Genomic DNA, 18076 nt, shown 5'->3' with positions numbered 1-18076 from the left:
TTAAAATGTTCTTATGATTTAAAAGGAATCGTTATAAATTCAGTCTGAGCAAAAAGTACTAAAACATTTTAAAATCGGATTGAAATCGGATTGAATTTGGCTCGTTTTTGTGAACAAAAACAAATGAAAAATGTGATATAAAATCAATCATTACTCAACAGCACATAAGAAGACAGAGATAAGACAGGAAGTCCACAGACAAATCTCTTTGGAGCCAGGGTTTAAAAATAGATTTGATTTGATTTATTTATTGTGTTAGGGTTAGGGTTAAAAATTTAGATGTCGCCTTTACATTATTTACAATGTCGAACCAAACGTTATGGTTATAGAGGTAGAGTAGCTGACCTCACACAGCCAAGGTTAATGCTGCTGACACGCCAAAAACAATGCAGTTCATCCCTATAGACCAGGGGTGTCAAATATACGGCCGGCAGGCCAGAACCGGCCCACCAGAGGGTCCAATCCGGCCCACAGGATTAATTTGTTAAAATGTCTCTCTAAGATTAGAATCTAATCATAATGTGAAATACTAGATTTTTCACTTCCTGTGACTCAATGTTTGTGCCTTTATAGATCCAGTGTGATGTGTAAATGGTGAATTTAGGCATAACATTGTTGAAATAGTACTTGTTTTTTCTCAAGAAATGTCATATTTTGTAATAAGATACTTCAGTTCTTGTTGTTTATAGTTTATTATACTATTATTTGACTGGTCTGTGTTCACTGGTCTGGCCATGTGTTTCCCTCCAGGCTCTTTCAGTGAAGACATCAAGGACACCGCAGGTCTGGAATAATGCCCTCTCCAGATTTGACGGGCGTAATCCAGCAGTGGTCCCGTTCATTTTTGCATTCATTTCTGAGGCTGCCAACATGGCGGCTCATAACAACCAAGTCACGTGACATCCAGAGCTCTGTAGGCAGCTCTCAGTTGGAGACTGAAAGGCCAAGAGTATGATATTGTGTTCATTCTTTGCCAGAACGGAGCCAAACATAGATTATTCTAGGGCAGGGATGATTATTCTAGACGAGAACGTGTCTTCTTAGAGGTCATTAGACAGATATATACATATATATGTGTCATCTTTGAGGACTGAGCCTCAGGATTGAGGTCATGTACATGCTTGCTTATGTTTCCTCTGTTCTCCTCGACTGAGCACATTTGAATAAATCCATCCATCATAACTCATCACCGACTCCAGAGGCTTCTTCACTGTTCTCTAAAACCTTAATGATCACGAGTAAATCCACAGCAACTAAGATTATAGTTTTCTACATACATCAAAAAAACCCACTGTTGATTAACTGATTGATTAATGAATGAATACTTAACTAGTTAAATGATTCATGCCAATTAACCACAGAATGATTATACATTCCTAATTCATTCTCACTTTAATCTCAGAATTCTGAGAAAATAGTCAGAATTCTGAGATTAAAGAAAGTCAGAATTCTGAGATTAAAGAATCAATCATAATTCTAAGAAAAAAATCAGAATTATGACTTTTTTCTCGTAATTATGACTTTTTTCTCAGAATAAATGCTATTTTATTTTTGGTGGCCCTAATACTCTATCTACTATTCCATAGTTTCTTGTATTGGCTAAACATATTTTTCCATTCGCGTTTGCAAGGTGATCATTCACAACAAAATATCCAAACTGAAACAATACACTGGTGAACAAAACTAGTTTGCGACAAATTAACTTTATTGTGTATTTTTGATATTAGAAGAGTCCACATGATCAAATCATCAAAAAAGATGTACGTGGTTCTTGCCAACTAGTTTTTTTTACTCTGTCCTCAGTGACTGAGAGGCTTTTGTCTTGTGAGTCTGATACAAACAGAAGTGACAGTGGAAACAGAAGTGATCAGAAGCCCTCACTCAGCTCAGAACACAGTCCACATGCTGCAGATACATTTGCAGATCTATGTCACTGCAGTTCTCAGGTCTTCAGAGACCTGGCCTACTTCATCAGGGAATGGAAACAAATTCACCGCAATCACTGAGCAGGGAAAACACTCTTCAGTCACTCACTATCATGGAAATGGAAAATAATGTACAGTATATTTATTTAGCAGGCGTCAGGTTTGCCATTCACACACACACAATCATACAAACATCTATGTTTTATTTCACACACACACTATTCACCCACTGCCTGCAACATCTGGCAACAGCTCCCTCTGCAGTCACAAGTGTGTACTAATAAATGTGAAATAAAATGTGATCAATCTCTTGACTGGATTTCTGACAACATAGCATCTGTGACTGTTTCTCATGATTCCTGATAATGCAGTCACTCTGATAAACACACTGGGACGCGTCCTTGGGCAAGGCACTTAACCCCACGTTGCTCCTGACGACTGTGAAAGATGAGTGACAGCAAATATGCTGCACATATGGTGCGTTTCCTTTAAAGGAACGGTTATTTTGCTTCTCCATCAGTGATAATACCTGGTACCTTTTTTTTTAGTACCTGCTCTGGCAAGGTTCCAAACGAGCTGAGGCGACACTATGCGTGACGTCGTTAGACTGCCGTCCACTGATTGGTCAGAGTGGACAAGACGTCCGACACAAGAATCAAGCCGAACAATGCCGAACTGTAGATCAGTTAAAAAGACTTTTAAATCCTAAAAACATGGGTTAATCGCCAACAATTACCAGGGAAATGTCTAAAATCTTAATATGCTTGTATGAAAGTGTGTGTGAATGGGTGAATGGCAAGTAAAGGCTGGTAAAGCCTTACTTCCTCTCTGAATATTGGTGATTTATGCTATTTTTTCCATGTCAAAGTCTTTGTAACCAATTCACTTTGGCATTATTCTGGAATGTTAGTGTTGTGCGGTAATAAAATAATTTAATACAAGCAAACACCATCAACATGATTAAAGCTGTTATTTTAGCGGTAAATAAACTGCTCTCTCTTACAAAAGCATGAGGTAGAGACCAACATACCTGTGCACCTGTCTGAGGAACGTTTGTTTGACTAGTTTTCTCACATTCCACTTACAGATTTCAGGCAAAAAGAAACTGGATCAAAAATAATTAGCTTTTCTTTATCAAAAACTCATTTTTGGTTGATCTACGATTTATTGGAAGAACAACTCTGGTCACATGGAATTTTTTGTTTTTTTGACAGTTAATTATTGCTCAGTAAAACAGATTTTTTAACTGGAAACTGAAGTTTGTAAACTGCTCACTCTTCCACACCAAAGTCCATAGAGAAAATCTGCTCTTTTTTTCTTTTTTTTAGTTCACAGAGCTTCTGACCAGTGCTGGCAAATCTGATTTTAATCTGAAACGGATTTTGCCATGCTTGGATTATACAGCGTGTCTGATATGTGGACGCCACAAAAGAGTATCGTGAGGGCGCCAACATTTGTCACAAAGCGAATAAAATAGAATAGAATATCTTTATTGGCATTGTCAACACTGTACAATGAAAGTGGATGCAGTGGATGCAGTCCTACCAACATCTGCTTATCTGCTTACAAAGTTGATACAGAGACTTCACAATTCTATGAGACATCAGTTTTACTACATTAACACAGATCACAACAAAAACTCAAAATGTTTACATAAAAAAACAAACAAACAGGTTACAGTGTTTGGAAAAACAAACAAACAAGCTCACTTTTCTGTATGAAGCAGCATTAAATACAATGGCGAGATGAGACGGTAAAGCTGTGACAGTACATTTGTATCGACCACTCAGTAAAATGATGGACACTGCATAATCAGTACCCGACAGTAAAAACATGTATTCTAATGTAAACACGACATTCATCTAAAGCAGAGGTCATTCCAGTAATATGTAACACCATGACTCGTTTTCCTTTCTCTGAATCTGTGAATTCTGAAATCTGCTCGAAGGGTGCACGGCGTCTGTGGAGGTTTTAGGTTTAGGAGAGGGAGCACTTTACAGAAACTTCAGTTTGCAGTTTTACTGTATATGGTAAAGATGAAGCAGTAAACATATTCTTAAGATGTCACAGACGTACACAGGCATATATTATCTGTCGCTCTGCAGCTGTGTTACCAGTGAAGCCTCCGTGTCTCTGGGAGATTCTCTGTGGTGAATGCACAGCACAGTCAGGACTGACTATGTGTCAGTACCTCATACAACATGAAAAACCCTACACCGTCCCTCTAATGGTGCTTTTCCACTGCACAGTCCCGGCGCAGCTCAACTCTGCACAGTTTGGTTGGTTTTCCATGACTATAGCACCTCGTCACCGTGGGCGGAGTCATCACTGCACTACATGCCGTGACTTGGTTTTACATATGACACAAACTAGTGACTAGTAAAGCAGTTGTTTTCAGTGTAACTGAATCATTAGAATCAGTTTGTTGCAGGTTTTTAGGTCTTTTTAATTGAGTTTGGCAGTGTCTGATGTGGTGCTCAAGACTCTTCCTGTGACGACATTCTGACCAATCAGTGGACGGCAGTCTGATGACGTCACACATAGCATCAGCTCAACTTGCTCGGAACCTCGCCGGTACCAGGTACCAGGTACTATCACCGATGGTAAAGCAAAAAGCTGTGCTGGGACTGAGTAGTGGAAAAGTGGCATCATTTAACAGTATAATTTCATGTTCTCATGTGTAGTCATGGTTTCGTCTTTCCAAAGAGTTGCAATCACCGGCTCTGAAAGAAACCTCCAGTATAACGCTGTTCAAGATGTTCGTAGAACAGGACGCCGACTATCTCACTCGCTGACGATTCAGCAAACAGAGTAAGAGACAAACCTCGTTCATGAGACGTGAGAATGTAATAGTGTGACTGACCATTCATATTCATGTGACATCAGTCATTGTACTGGTGTGCTCTTTTGTGTAGTGTGAAAGTGGCGTGGTATGTAATGAGATATCACATTAACCCTTTATGTGAAACACATCTAATAGTGACGTGGGCTCAGATTTGAGTTAATGACATGACGAGTAGTGAAATGATTATAATGCGCAACTCTGAACACATGGATGTGTGTGTGTGTGTGTGTGAGTGTGTGTGTCAGTCAATGATGTGACCACACATTTCTTACAGAAATACCCATTTGCAGGACAACAAGAGACAAGGAGAGTCCACTTCAGTATCTTCAACCTGTCTCTTTCTACCATGATGGAGCAGTGTTGGCCAGTCTCCTCATACGCCTAGAAGAACACATTGGTCACATTGTTACAAACAATCTGAGCACATTATGACACTGTTTTTAAGCAATACTATTATAAGGAGAACTTTGTTACAGTAAGTTCATTTGCTCAAAATGAAAAGAACCTCTGGTTATGCAGTTCTAGAAACACAACTTCTCAATGATCCAGGTCCAAATCTAATTGTGAGCCCCTGAGATGGGACCTCAAACAGCTGTTTTCATTAGATGCATGAATATGACAGATTTAATAAATGTTGGTCAACCAGCTCAAAAGAATGGTTGAATTTTTTTAGACATTGTATATTCTAAAACACTAGAGATATTTGTTGGTGTGTGGTGAATAAAACTCTTCCTGTTTGCATTCAAAAAGTCTTTAAATGTTTGAAAAGATCAAAACGAGAATGAATATTAAATATAGATGTGTGTCAGTTTTTTGGGGGGTTAAGTTATGGAACAAACTTGACGATGGAATTGAATTGTGTTTTTGGGGTTGAAATGTAAAATAATGACAGCTTACAATGCCAATTGAAAGTCTAGTGCTGTAATTGTAAGTGCAATGTTTTATGTATTTTCTCAACATTTCTGACTTTCTTGCTTTTTCCTTGTGTTGTACAGGACAGGCAAAAATAAGCCTATTCCTTGTTCTGTTGTTGGCATACTTGTGTTAAATTATCTGTTTACTTTTTATATCAATGTAACCAAAATAAAGACATTCATTCATATTTGATTCTTAACTATCCCTGACTATTTACATACCATCACCCACAATGCAAATCAGTGTTAGACTCTTGGATAAATACCAACAACACGTCTGTGGTTACAATTATGCAGTAATTCTATTTAGCAATAAAGACGATTGTACCCTTTCCCATTGTTTTAATTAATAGTTTGTCCATATCCTCTAACCTTACTAAAGACACAGCCCAGAGGTTAGTGGTAGTTTTTCTTTTTTTCAATGAGAGAAACTGCACAACGTATGAATAAAACAATGTAAAACAGCAAGAGTGCATGTAAATAAAAGGGCAGAGCCATCATTTTTGAGGTGTGAAACTAGAATTTTGAATGTGACAGTGAGGAAGCTGTGGGCAATATCACCACTGCAGGTGCGCAGACTGGACAGTGTTTCAGCACTGATACACTGGACGTTCACGGCCAACAGCTGCATAATCCAACTACTGCTAACATTATAGTGCATGTAGATTTCTGTGAGCGATGATCTGCTTTCTCATGCAACACTATTCTGTGTTTTATTTCATAAAAGAGAAACATCCAGAGAGCAACACAACATTATAATGTGTGCACTAGACATTATGTTCATTAGCGTTCGACATTCTCTGTGCTCGAGATCGATGTTCAACTGAACAGCCGACAGATCAAACAAGTAACTGTAAGAACTGGATAAAAAAACTTGGATAGAATTAGAAGCTACAAGAAGACACGGTACATTTAATGATGTGATACATTGAGCTGTCTCACCTTGTGTTCCTGTCTTGGTCTCGGATCTTCTTTTCCATTTCAGCATCTGTGAGAGTCTCCAGCAGGGGGCACCATTGGTCCGCATCTCCAGTATTGCGGATGGCGATCTCTACTGTGGGGAGTGGATTCTCACTGTGGGGAAATGTCACACACATTGCATTAAATAATCAGTGCATGACAGAAGAATCACCCACATCCTTCTTATGCAGCACAAAGCAGCTGAGTTACCTGAAGGCATACGTCCTCTGGTGCCAGCTGAGTTGACCTCGAATGCTGTAGGCGATAGTGGTCACAAACTCTCCTCCCAAACCCAGCTCAGAGCAAAGCTTCAGCGCAAATGACTCCGGGGAGTTTTCCCTCTCTGACATGTCCCACTCAAACTGGTCCACTAACGAGATATTCCCCACATGGATGTTCAGCTGAGGGACACAAAACAAACATTATAGACTATACACATCCAGTTCTTGTGTAGCAATTTTGTACAGTAACAACAAAAGGCATCTTATCTTATCTTAGTTTCCCTTTTAACACCAAAGTGGCATCTAATCTTATCAAGCTGTGATAAATCTATCTTCACAGTTAATGTGACACTTTCTAAAGGCATTATTATGTAATAAATATTAAATAAAATGATTGAAAGCTTGTTTTATACCGAGAATAGAATTGAAGTATCTAGATAGGATTTTAACTAGATTACATTAACATCCATTATTTAATTGTGTTTGCAGCCCCACGTAAATATCTGGTTGCACTGTACAGATCACATGACCTCCTCTTTGTATTTGTGCAGGTAGAAAAAAGAAAGAATAGAAGAGATAGATAGAAGCTATCTGTGATGCCAACTTGTTTACTTCCCTCGACTGTTCCTTCCTGAAACATACAGTTTATACTTCTACCCATATAAATGTTTTTTTTTTTAAATATTTATTAAACTTCTTAAATGTGAATAAGTTCAGTTTCTTTTGCGACAGCACTGCTGAAAGCCTGCGATCGAGGAAAATAGGATTGTTTATTTGAATCGTTGCCATTTAGAAATGGGATCACGTGTAGTTGTGAATCGAGATCGCGATTCTTAAACGATTTATCGTGCAGCCCTAACTCAGACTAAAAGGCTAAAAGATTCCTAATCATTTATGACTGTAGTATATTCGTGTAGATTTACATCTTTCAAACTACCCTGTATTCTACGATTCCCCCAGAGGTATTGACTCACCTTGATGATGACTCTCTGGTCTGCCTGCTCTTCTAGTACGCTGTCAGCGGGGTAGGACTCAATCTGCTGACGAATGGCTGAGGCAATGGCAGGAACAAAGGCCAGAGGATTCAGGTCCAGGTCATCACACAAAATCTCCGCAAACATCTCTGGGGTCATGAGTTTCTCTGCGGTTGTAGAGGAGGTGAAATGTCAACTTAACACAGCAGAAAAAAACATTGAGAAGACAATTATCACTATATTTTCTATATAAGTCGCATGTCAATCGCTGACAATGTTGTATATTTTGGAGAATCACAAGCTCATTGGAGTATGTTTACCATTCATGTTCCATGTGAAGGCATCTCGCAGTTTCTGTCCATCGATCTCCATGTCAAGACGAATGGGAACCAGACTCTCGACCTGGCCTGCGTTCTCATGGATAACTGCAGGGTCATGGTCATCGAAGCTGAGTGACACACAAGACACAATGTGAAATTATTACTGCTGGACCAAATAACTCTAAATATTGATCTAGTTGGTGTGACTGAGATTATACTGATCAGTGATTTTCTTATCATTCCAATTTATGTTAAAGTCGCCTAAAATAACAACTTCTTTATCAAAATCATCATGTAATCTCACTAGGCCATGGAAATTGCATCTTCAACAATACAGTGGAGCAGCAGAGCTACTTTAGCGGATTTTAGTGGAGAACTAATTAATATCAGATGAAGACTGAAAGGATTAAGAGTCATAGTAATGCACTATAATGTATGAAAAAAAAAACTTTCTCACCACAAGGGGAAGGTCCTCTTCCTGTCACGACCCAATCTGTTGCGGTTGATCGTGGTGGAGCAAGGCACAGCGTCTAGATGGTGAGAGCTGTTGGGAAGCGTGGGGACCCACTGACTGCTCCTCTTTCCTTTCTGCTCTCTTTACAGGGAAAAAAAAAAAGAAAAGTTAAGAAGTTGTTTCTTCTTTTAGTAGTATGACAGGAATCAAGTATTACATTTACAAAACTAAAACATAGTAAGAATAATGAAAAGCTGTTGTACATCTGTATTTGAGGACACAAACAAAACTAATAATTGTCAGAGGAAAACATAAATACCTGAGGTAAGCTGGGGGCTCTGTGCTGATGGACACTGCCTTGTACTTCTCGTCATTGCCCTCAAAGATCTCTTCGCATTCTGATGCCTTCAACAGGGTAACACTCGTGGCTACAGCAAATACATCTTTTGTTAGAATTGAACTGCTAGTCTTGGATCTTCAAGAGTAGCAATGGTCCAAATGGACTATGTAAAGTTCCAGTTAAAAAAAAACAAAGGCACTTACCGTGTGATGATGCCACAATTTTTTTCCGTTCATCCACAGACGCCAGCCTCCTCCATAAAGATGGGTATCTTTTATACAAAGAGCCTCTGAACATGCGTAAATAGTTTCCAACCTGCATGGCAAAGGGTGAACATTTGAGTTAAATATAAAATTATCATTTGGCCACTATATTCAAAATATATGGAATTAATAAGCCTAAATGATCTTGTGCAAGTCACATTCCACCATATCATATGTCCTATACATCAATAAGGCAATGCTGATTTACTAAACAATTTATGTTAAAATATGCAATTCCAAAATGACATCATCATGATGTCATTTATACAACATGACAATGACTAGATGATCTATACAAGCTCTAATATTATTAATTGTAACAGTTAATCTGTTCCTACATCACAAGATGTACCTTTCTGACTTCACTTCTTTCTGCCTTCGTGACATTATTCTGGACACAGGGCCATAAAGCTTCAAGTTGGGACTAAAGGGATGCATCTATCTTTTGCAGAGGTGTCTCAGATAAGATCTTTTTTGGACTATATTTTTGACCTTTGACTCATCAACTCCAAATGTTAATCAGCTGGAGATACCCTCCCAATATTCAAGTATGATGACAGAATAGAGAAAATTATACCCGTTCTTTAGCACACAGGGATTATATACCTGCACAGTATCCTGCTTTCTGTCTAAAAGGGGGTGTGGTGTGTGTGTGTGTGTGTGTGTAGTCCAGGTGATGGGAGGCAAATACACTAGTGTCTACAATCATACACATAGAATAATTAATATTTTGATGGTAAAATATGTGATATGCTCCAACAACAATCCAAGATTCTAATCTATTAAACAGTAAATACTGAACAAAGGGTAATAGCAAGTCACACGATTTTGAGTTAATATTTTCCCAAAATGTTTCAAGCCTAAACAGGATTGTCTCCTAACACCAGCTTAGTAAACACTATACTATAAATATCACCCTTTACAGTTTAATTTACAAATATTATAACTGTTTTTGTTTTTCAGGGTTTAACACATTACTGTGGCCACAAAACAGGAATCTGGTGCATAGCAGCTCTTTAGTTTTGCCTGATCAGACCTCAGAGAGACTACCACACGCGTCTCGGAGTGGGACATTGACAGGCAGAAATCGTAATAGTTTTGTTTTTTCAACGAAATGACTGAATATAATAAATTGCAAAATTGACTAATAGAGACTGTGGGAAAGAGCTCAAACTTAGCGACAATGCATTGTACGAAACTTTTTAATGCCGGGCACGAACATGTAAGAGAAAACTTTTACTGCTTTAAAACTTCATTTTACAACCAGATGATAAGTTACGGAACCAAAGCAAAGGCAAACCCTTAAATACTTGGTTTAGGAGATGACGATAAATGAGGTTTAATTCGCCAGTTCCTGTCTTAAATTTTATCACATGCCGTTCAGAGTTGTACATGGTTCTTTGTTGTCAATGGGACTCGTTAGCATGTTAGCACGCTAACCCTAGACGACCAGTATAATGGATAACTGGGCTAACGTCAGCAAGCTAAGCGCTGTAATTGAATGACCAGATAGTTACATACCTCCGATCCAACCATGTAAAAATCCCCATCTTGTTCCAACTGAAATTTTACTGGCTTCTGACCGAACGTTTTACTTAAAGCCAGTTGCATCTTTAATAGCAGTCGATAGGCAGCTAACTGCTAACGAGCCTCGTCTTCTCCAGGTATGTTCAAGACTCGCGGTAAAGACAGTGCCTCCATAAAAAGTGTTCAGTTGAGCTTACTGCACTTCTACAACACAACAGCATGTATGCTCAATAATATTAAATACACCAAATAAATAACCAGAGAATGGTGTCACACTTTACAGAACATGTACCTTTTATGTGAATATATGTACGTGTTTAAATTTATATTTCTTTTTTTATTTTCGATGGGTTTATTTCCGAAAACCACGAACGCAGCATTGTCAATAAGATACGTGCATTTCAATGTGCAAAGTGCATTACTGCCCCCTAGTGTTAAAAAGTGGGATCTAAAATGAGTGTCCCATTTTAAAGAATGAGGCGAATCACATACACATTTAGCTTGAAAAAAACAATACGTAAAAATAAATAATAATCAAGAAAATGACTTTATGACACGTCCCATTATATTGATTAATTATAATATCACGTAATACTTTTTGGTGGGCTTCAGAATTTTATTTTTGTTACAATTTATATTTTCACGTTTTGGATATTATTGATATGTCACAATTGCATTTGGTGCTAAATAGTAATAATTTTATCATTATTTATTTATTTCCATTATGTTTATGCAAAACATGATTGAAATAACATGGAAAATATAACGTTGTGATATCAAAGAACAGCAAATGTGTGGCATAATCAAAACTTAAGACAGTCAAACACAACAGTTGCGTTTCCAGTTGTGCATATTAAAAACTGATCCAAGTAAAGCGTGGTCATTTTTAAATTAATATTATGCCATCATAAAGACCGATTAAAGATTAAAAATTAAAAATTGGCCACAGGAAAAAAAAGTAGGACTCAAGCTTTTGGAAAGTAGTTTGTGTATTACATGTCTCAATACATCTTTGATTTAAAAGGTACAGTGTGTAAAATTTAGCAACATTAGTTGAAGTTGCTTGTTACAGCTGGATATCCCTCATCTCATCCTTCCTTTCCAAGTGTATTGGAGAACCTACATAGCCATCAGTTAGCATCAAAACTCAAAAGATGGTTAGTTTGTCCATTATAGGCTATTATAAACACATATTGGACAATAATGACAGCCTCCATAGAGCTGACGACACTCATTTTGGGGCGAATGAAAAACAATGATTCATACAATCCGGTAATTATACACTTAAAAAATTAAGTATCATTTATTTATCTTCAATGTCTGCCAAATGAAACTTATCCACCTAAATTTTACACATTGGACCTTTAAGTATCAATATCAATAAAATAAAAAAGGGCACATCTCTGACAACATAACTATAACTGAAAGTATAGGAAATACTGAGCAGTTCAGTCTTCATCTGTCTAAAATGACCTGCTTTAGAGTTAAGTCACGAGAACATAATGTTTACATCAAATTGTCTGACGCCATTTGCAGAGAGAAGTATTTGCATTAATGCAACACCACTACTTTCTAAACAAATTAAAACAATCATTCACCACATATTCACTCATTAAAAAAACGTAAAACAAAAAAGCAATGCACTTGCAATCTGACCAAAAGATTTGTGATAATTTTCTGCTGCAGTTTTTCCTCTTTCATGTGACAGTAGTTGTACATATCAATGTTTTATCTGAGATGAAGACAAACATCTGCTGTGCCCAAAGGCTCACTGTCCAAAGTTCATCACAAAGCTTGTGTTCTCTCCAATAGTTTTAGAGCAATGATCTGGCACCAAGAAGAGTTTCTGAGGATGATTTAGCCCATATCAAAAGACAACAAACTTATCTCCAAAACGACTCTGGTTGTTTGGCATTTTTCACCCAGAACTTAACAAACATGTCAAAAGCAAAGACCATGTTCGTTCCCTTTATTTCTCTGAGAGAATGTCCTTTGAAGTGACCTGACAATCAGGGATGATCTCTGACCACATTTAACCACCAAGGCGCTGTCCCTCTCCCCAGGCAAAACCTCCTGGGCGCTCCTCGGGTAGTGGGTTATAGTTGGCGTCTTCCTCTGGAGTGTCGAATAACATCTTTCTATTACAGATGCACAGAAGAGCAGAGTGAGTAAAGATATACATACTGCTATACATATGCAGTCTCTCATACGTCAAATTGCCTGTGACATTACATTCACAATGCAAAACTGCAACAAGCAAACTGTAAATCACCACCACCAGACCACCAAAATCTAAGCTGTTGTTTGAGTCCAAGTGAACACACATCAATCAGTGACAGTATCTTCTGCATTTAACCCTCTTATGACCATCATGATAATCAGGCCGTCTGGATTTATTTTGATTCTATGGCTGTAGAATTGTCAAAAATTGTCTGCCCCTTTTCCCAATATAACTTGTCTTTTTTTTATTAACCTGTCCTGTCCAGTACCCAGGACATGCAGTGTGGTTGACTGTCTTCATCTTCTAAAAAGTGAATACTTTATGGTTTCTTTGCTTCATATTAACAAAGAAATCATTAAAACTGAATAATTTTAGTTTGTTTCAAAAACACTGGTCAACATTTTTCAGAATTTTCTGATATTTTATGGACCAAACAATTACTCAATTACTCAACAAAAGGATCTACAGATTCATCAGTTATGAAAATAATTGTTAATTGCAGCCCTACTCCAATTACAAGCCCAATGGGACGGAAGGACAACCCTAACACATAACGCCTTCAGCTATAGTTGATGCCAGTGTGGAAGCACAGTGATGTCTGACTTTAGTCAAGGTCAGACCTGGTTTTTACATCTGTGTCCTGAGAGATCAGATTAAAAGTGGACAGCTCTAAGAATGTCACCTAACTCGTATGTTACCATTATGTACGATATAAACCGTATATACTTAATGTACAAACATTTTTACTGTAGTGTATGAAGACTTACATAATAGATGGGGTCTTGAGCCACCTACCACCACCTGGCTGGTTGGGGAAAACATCCTCCAGGAAAAAGTACACATGACCTACAGCGATTCCTGAAGAAAGGAATGAAAAATGAAGACAAGCACCATTCATACTGTACACCGTACTGTTCCTCTCGGCTATAAGCAAACAGTACAGGTCAAAATATTGTATATTGTTAATGCTAAATAATGACTGCAGGTGACAGTAGCAGATACCTAAAAGATCCACAATGATGGAGTTGCCTAGTAGAAGTGAGAATCCCATTAGCACCCATGGAAGAAAGGGTGCCTGGAAATTCAAGAGGCCAAAGAAGTTCATGCGAACGTTTGGGTTTCGTCGGCTCCACACATATACCAGCATGATGGTGAAAGCTTGTCCCAGGAACACCAGACTCACAAAGGTCCCAAATATCTAAAATCTCGTTAAAGACCATGACTAAGACACTTTTAACCAGTCAAACTAAAAAAAAAAGGAAAATGCTAATTCACAATTTTGACTTTTTGAGTGTGTCAATGTTACCCATGAGTTACACATGTGCTCTCTAGTTCTTTCAGCAATGCCTCTCATGTGAATGACCTCTTCTAATACCCTTTGTTTATGATTGTATACACCTGAATCTCTGCATCACAGTCTTCTTACCTGCCGGTATCGAAATACAAAGTAAATCCATACTTCCTTTAATCCATACTTTACATTACTGTGAAAATGTACTATGATAAACGCACATTTTCCTGTGGGACTTTAGCGTGGGAAGGGGTGTGTTAAAAATGTGTTCACTGCTTTATCTCAACCGTACTTTGTCAAGTGCCGTAAGATCATGTATGATGTGATGTTGTGCTATATACCAACAAATCTGAAAGGATACAGTCATCAGAAGACCACCAAAGAGGAACATGAAGACAAAGTCAGCAGTGCGTCCCCTGAAAGAGCCCTCCTCCAGCATACGACAGTATCTGTACCTAAAAGCAAATGGTTAAGGAAATCTACACACAAATTGCCTTTTATACATCTTTATTTTTAGCCAAATAACTTTATTACATTACACTGGACTGTGTTACTGATCTGATATGCACTAGTTCATCTTTATCAAGACATCTTTTCATCTTTGAAAGCTTTTTAGTGCTCCCATGAGAAACCGAAAGTTTGCAAACTGACTTCCTGTCTAAAAAAAAAGAAAAAAGAGAGAGCCTTAAATCGAAAAGGATACAGAAAAATCATATTGAAGAGGAAATTGAAGCCGACTGGACCAAAAAACAGGAAGTTGGTTATTATTCGCCATACCTAGAAAATGACAAAACAGTTTAGCTGTACATAGCACAAATACACATAAACCCTATGACCATTTCCTTGATTAAACCAATAAACCATAGGCTTAACTTAAGGTGAATATGTTGCAGTTAGTAAATATACTAAAGTGAGGCAGGTCATATGAATAAATTCTAGTTGGAGAGGAGTTCTTAGATTAAAATGAATGAAAATATGTCTAATTTTTGATCAACTAAGTCATGAGCTGAGGTTACGAGTGATGAAACCTTTGTGTACACTGAATCCAGATGATAAAAGATGTAGACAAACAATGGGGGCAATTACTCACTTGGTAATTCCTTAGAATCAAATCCGGGTTAAAGTATAGCTGAAATGGTGTGATGATCTCTAGTTGCTGGGAGAGAAGACATAATAAAGACTTCATTAACAAGAGAAAATATACACAGAGAGCACAAACCTCCACCAGGGCTGCTCAGTTACCCACAGTGTCAGTACACTCCTAAATCTCACAAGGTGAGACATAAAACAACTGTTACATAAAATTCTGAATCCAGATCCATGTCCAGAACATCTTATAATTTCTTGCTGAAAAAAATAAAGCAGTTGGTCTGGGTTTTATACATGTTACCAATAGTGCTGCAACAGTGAATTGATTTTTAAAGGATAACAAAAATGAGTGCCAACGCCCTTTGAGTCCAGCTTGGGTCCAGTGTTCCATGTCTACCCCCCCTGTTGTTGTGTTGGTGATCAATCTCCTTTATCTGTAGCTGTCATAGTGTCATCTGAGCTAGTTGCACTTTGTGTGCCGTGACAGAGACTCTGCTGAGAGCAGGTGTGGAAGTTTCCCTGTACTTTCCAGTATTTCTTACCACTGAAAATGTGGCGGTAGTGGTACACAGTATTGAAAAGGGGGAGAGCAACTGCCTACAAGAAACCACATTCAAAACAGTAAGGGCTGCACTTTCACAAATCATCTGCAATACTGTATCTCCTCCTAATAATAGCACAGCATTGCTTCTGAAACATCTGTGAAATGCTGAGCCCAGTTCATTTGGATAAAGTTGGAAAGATGTTCAATGTGTTGTAATGTAACAAAGTACAAATACTTTGTTACTGTCCTCAAGTAAAAAACTCACAAATCTGTACATTACTTTGTTGTTTATATTTCTAGTCACTTTTACTCCCCTACCTTTGTTACTCATTGCTACCAAAAAAAATAGTATTAGTAAAAAGTATCCCTTTTAGGAACTTCATACAAGAATAGATCAATAACTTGTGAGTGAAGAGTATAGTCTGTATTTATAATTAATGCTCTTTATAAATCACTTTTCTACTCTTGATGGCGAAAGGACAGTTTAGCACCATTTAGCACTGGCATTGACAACCATTGACACATGTAGTTACATTACATTTAACTTCAGCGTGTTCTCTAGCTTGCCAACATAGAATCGCAGTGATGTATTTCGATGTGAAGTTATGAGCACACAGTGTTTACAAAAATTAGAACTGATTTAAACTATATAATAGTGATGTGCCGTCCGCGAAGAGAGACGATTCTTTGTAGCGAACGAGAAGACCCGACTCCCATCAGGGAGAGTCGCATCTTCTGCCATCCATGCAGGCAGAGATACACTTTATCTGACCGCAGATAATGTGACATCGCCTTAACTTTAAAACACGTGAATGTACATGTCTAATTTAGACTGAACGTGCGGGTTACTGAGGGAACCCTCAACAGAGAGAGACACACACATCGCTACATCTGTAGCATAAGCAGCTAAAGTTAGCATGCGCTCGTTGAATTAGTCAAAAACGAAAACAAAATCTCTCGAACAGAGAACAGAGAACAATCACCCCGTGAAAACAGACACGTCTCATTCTCACAGCAGCTCGAGCTACTGCATCGAGCTAGCAGCTACAAATCGACATTGCAGCAGCTACGTTAAGCGGTTTAGAGCTACGGCTTTAGCAACACAACACAAATAGGAGTCAACTTTACCACTGCAGCAGTTGTGAGGACACACGCGGTCGTATATGCCCTGGTAACAATAGGAATTTGTAAATACTCCTGCTGTAATGTTTGATAAGCCATTTTCAACCAAGTGAAAACTTCCGGCACTTCGTTGACACGTCACGTCTTCTTCTTCTTCCCTTCTTCTAATCGAATCAATCATTTCCGGCACCGAGTGCAACGCCTGCCCCCCACAGTCTAGCAACATAACAGATCATTGCCGCCACCTACTGGACTAGAGTTTGGAAAAGGGTATCTAAATGGTAAATAAATAAAAAAGTTAAAAAATAAATAAATCAATTATTTGATGTTTCACTTTTTTCTTCCCACATGAAAGGAATAGAGAATACAGATCCAAGGTGAGATACAGGACATCAAAGGCAACAGCATGATACTCTTTATTATCTTTTTACTTTTTCTCAGTCTTTTTCATCTTCCTCTGTGTTTTAGGTTTGCGTGCCAAGGAATCTGTTGAGGATCAGTTGTCTGTTGTACATATGTATATATATATATATATATATATATATATATATATATATATATATATATACATATATATATACATACATGTTCACAAATTGAATGACATTTGACAGAACAATTAATACAATAAAAATAAAATAAATCTAATACAACACCACAAGGATGCCTCCTCTGTCAATTCACTTCTGGAGTTTCTTGACGAGATCAAAGTGTGGATAGCCTGAACCTTTTACATTTTAACAAAAGGAAGACAGAAGTGATGGTGTTCGGACCCAATGGCTCCTGTGAGTCCCTTCCTGTTGACCTGGGCCCTCTGGCACCGCATGTTGAGCCTAAAGTCACAAATCTGGGTTTTAAAATGGACAGTGGTTTTAAAATGGACCGTCAAATCTGTGCAGTAGTGAAGTCCAGCTTTTTTTATTTAAGAAAATTAACAAAGGTGAAGCATAGCCTTTCAAAACAGCACTTTGAGACAGTAATCCAGGCCTTTGTTAAGTCTCGCCTGGATTACTGCATCTTGTAAGAGGGAACACATTAACACCTATTTTAGCCTCACTCCACTGGC

General features: G+C 38.0%; 2 protein-coding genes across 2 annotated transcripts; both read right to left on the bottom strand.

Moving 5' to 3' along the window:
- Positions 1–4546: 4546 nt before the first annotated feature.
- LOC131446723 (SWI/SNF-related matrix-associated actin-dependent regulator of chromatin subfamily B member 1-like) lies at positions 4547–10897 on the bottom strand. The gene is made up of 9 exons (XM_058618133.1): positions 10738–10897; positions 9157–9268; positions 8933–9041; positions 8617–8754; positions 8160–8287; positions 7840–8006; positions 6855–7045; positions 6627–6758; positions 4547–5151 (listed from the first exon to the last, which is right to left on the bottom strand). Exons 1-9 carry the CDS (start codon positions 10825–10827, stop codon positions 5112–5114), a joined length of 1107 nt encoding a protein of 368 aa, XP_058474116.1. The 5' UTR covers positions 10828–10897; the 3' UTR covers positions 4547–5111.
- An 817-nt stretch (positions 10898–11714) lies between these two features.
- On the bottom strand, positions 11715–17250 carry derl2 (derlin 2). The gene is made up of 7 exons (XM_058618189.1): positions 17017–17250; positions 15346–15411; positions 14959–15032; positions 14617–14710; positions 13967–14162; positions 13732–13822; positions 11715–12881 (listed from the first exon to the last, which is right to left on the bottom strand). The coding sequence occupies exons 1-7, from the start codon at positions 17107–17109 to the stop codon at positions 12776–12778; spliced, it is 720 nt and encodes a 239-aa protein (XP_058474172.1). The 5' UTR covers positions 17110–17250; the 3' UTR covers positions 11715–12775.
- Positions 17251–18076: the final 826 nt, after the last annotated feature.

This window comes from Solea solea, chromosome 19 (genome assembly GCF_958295425.1).
Source record: "Solea solea chromosome 19, fSolSol10.1, whole genome shotgun sequence".
Lineage (NCBI taxonomy): Eukaryota > Metazoa > Chordata > Actinopteri > Pleuronectiformes > Soleidae > Solea > Solea solea.
Note: the sequence above shows the minus strand (reverse complement) of the source record. Positions and strands in the feature narration are given on the sequence as shown.

Coding starts and splice junctions, on each gene's coding strand:
- LOC131446723 (XM_058618133.1), bottom strand. CDS start 10,827: ATGCAACTGGCTTTAAGTAAAACGTTCGGTCAGAAGCCAGTAAAATTT. Junction 8,755..8,932: donor GAGCCCCCAGCTTACCTCAG/GTATTTATGTTT, acceptor TTCCCTGTAAAG/AGAGCAGAAAGGAAAGAGGA. Junction 8,288..8,616: donor AAGAGGACCTTCCCCTTGTG/GTGAGAAAGTTT, acceptor TGTGTCACTCAG/CTTCGATGACCATGACCCTG.
- derl2 (XM_058618189.1), bottom strand. CDS start 17,109: ATGGCTTATCAAACATTACAGCAGGAGTATTTACAAATTCCTATTGTT. Junction 15,412..17,016: donor TCCTCACAACTGCTGCAGTG/GTAAAGTTGACT, acceptor CTTCTCTCCCAG/CAACTAGAGATCATCACACC. Junction 14,711..14,958: donor CTCTTCAATATGATTTTTCT/GTATCCTTTTCG, acceptor ATTTGCTTTTAG/GTACAGATACTGTCGTATGC.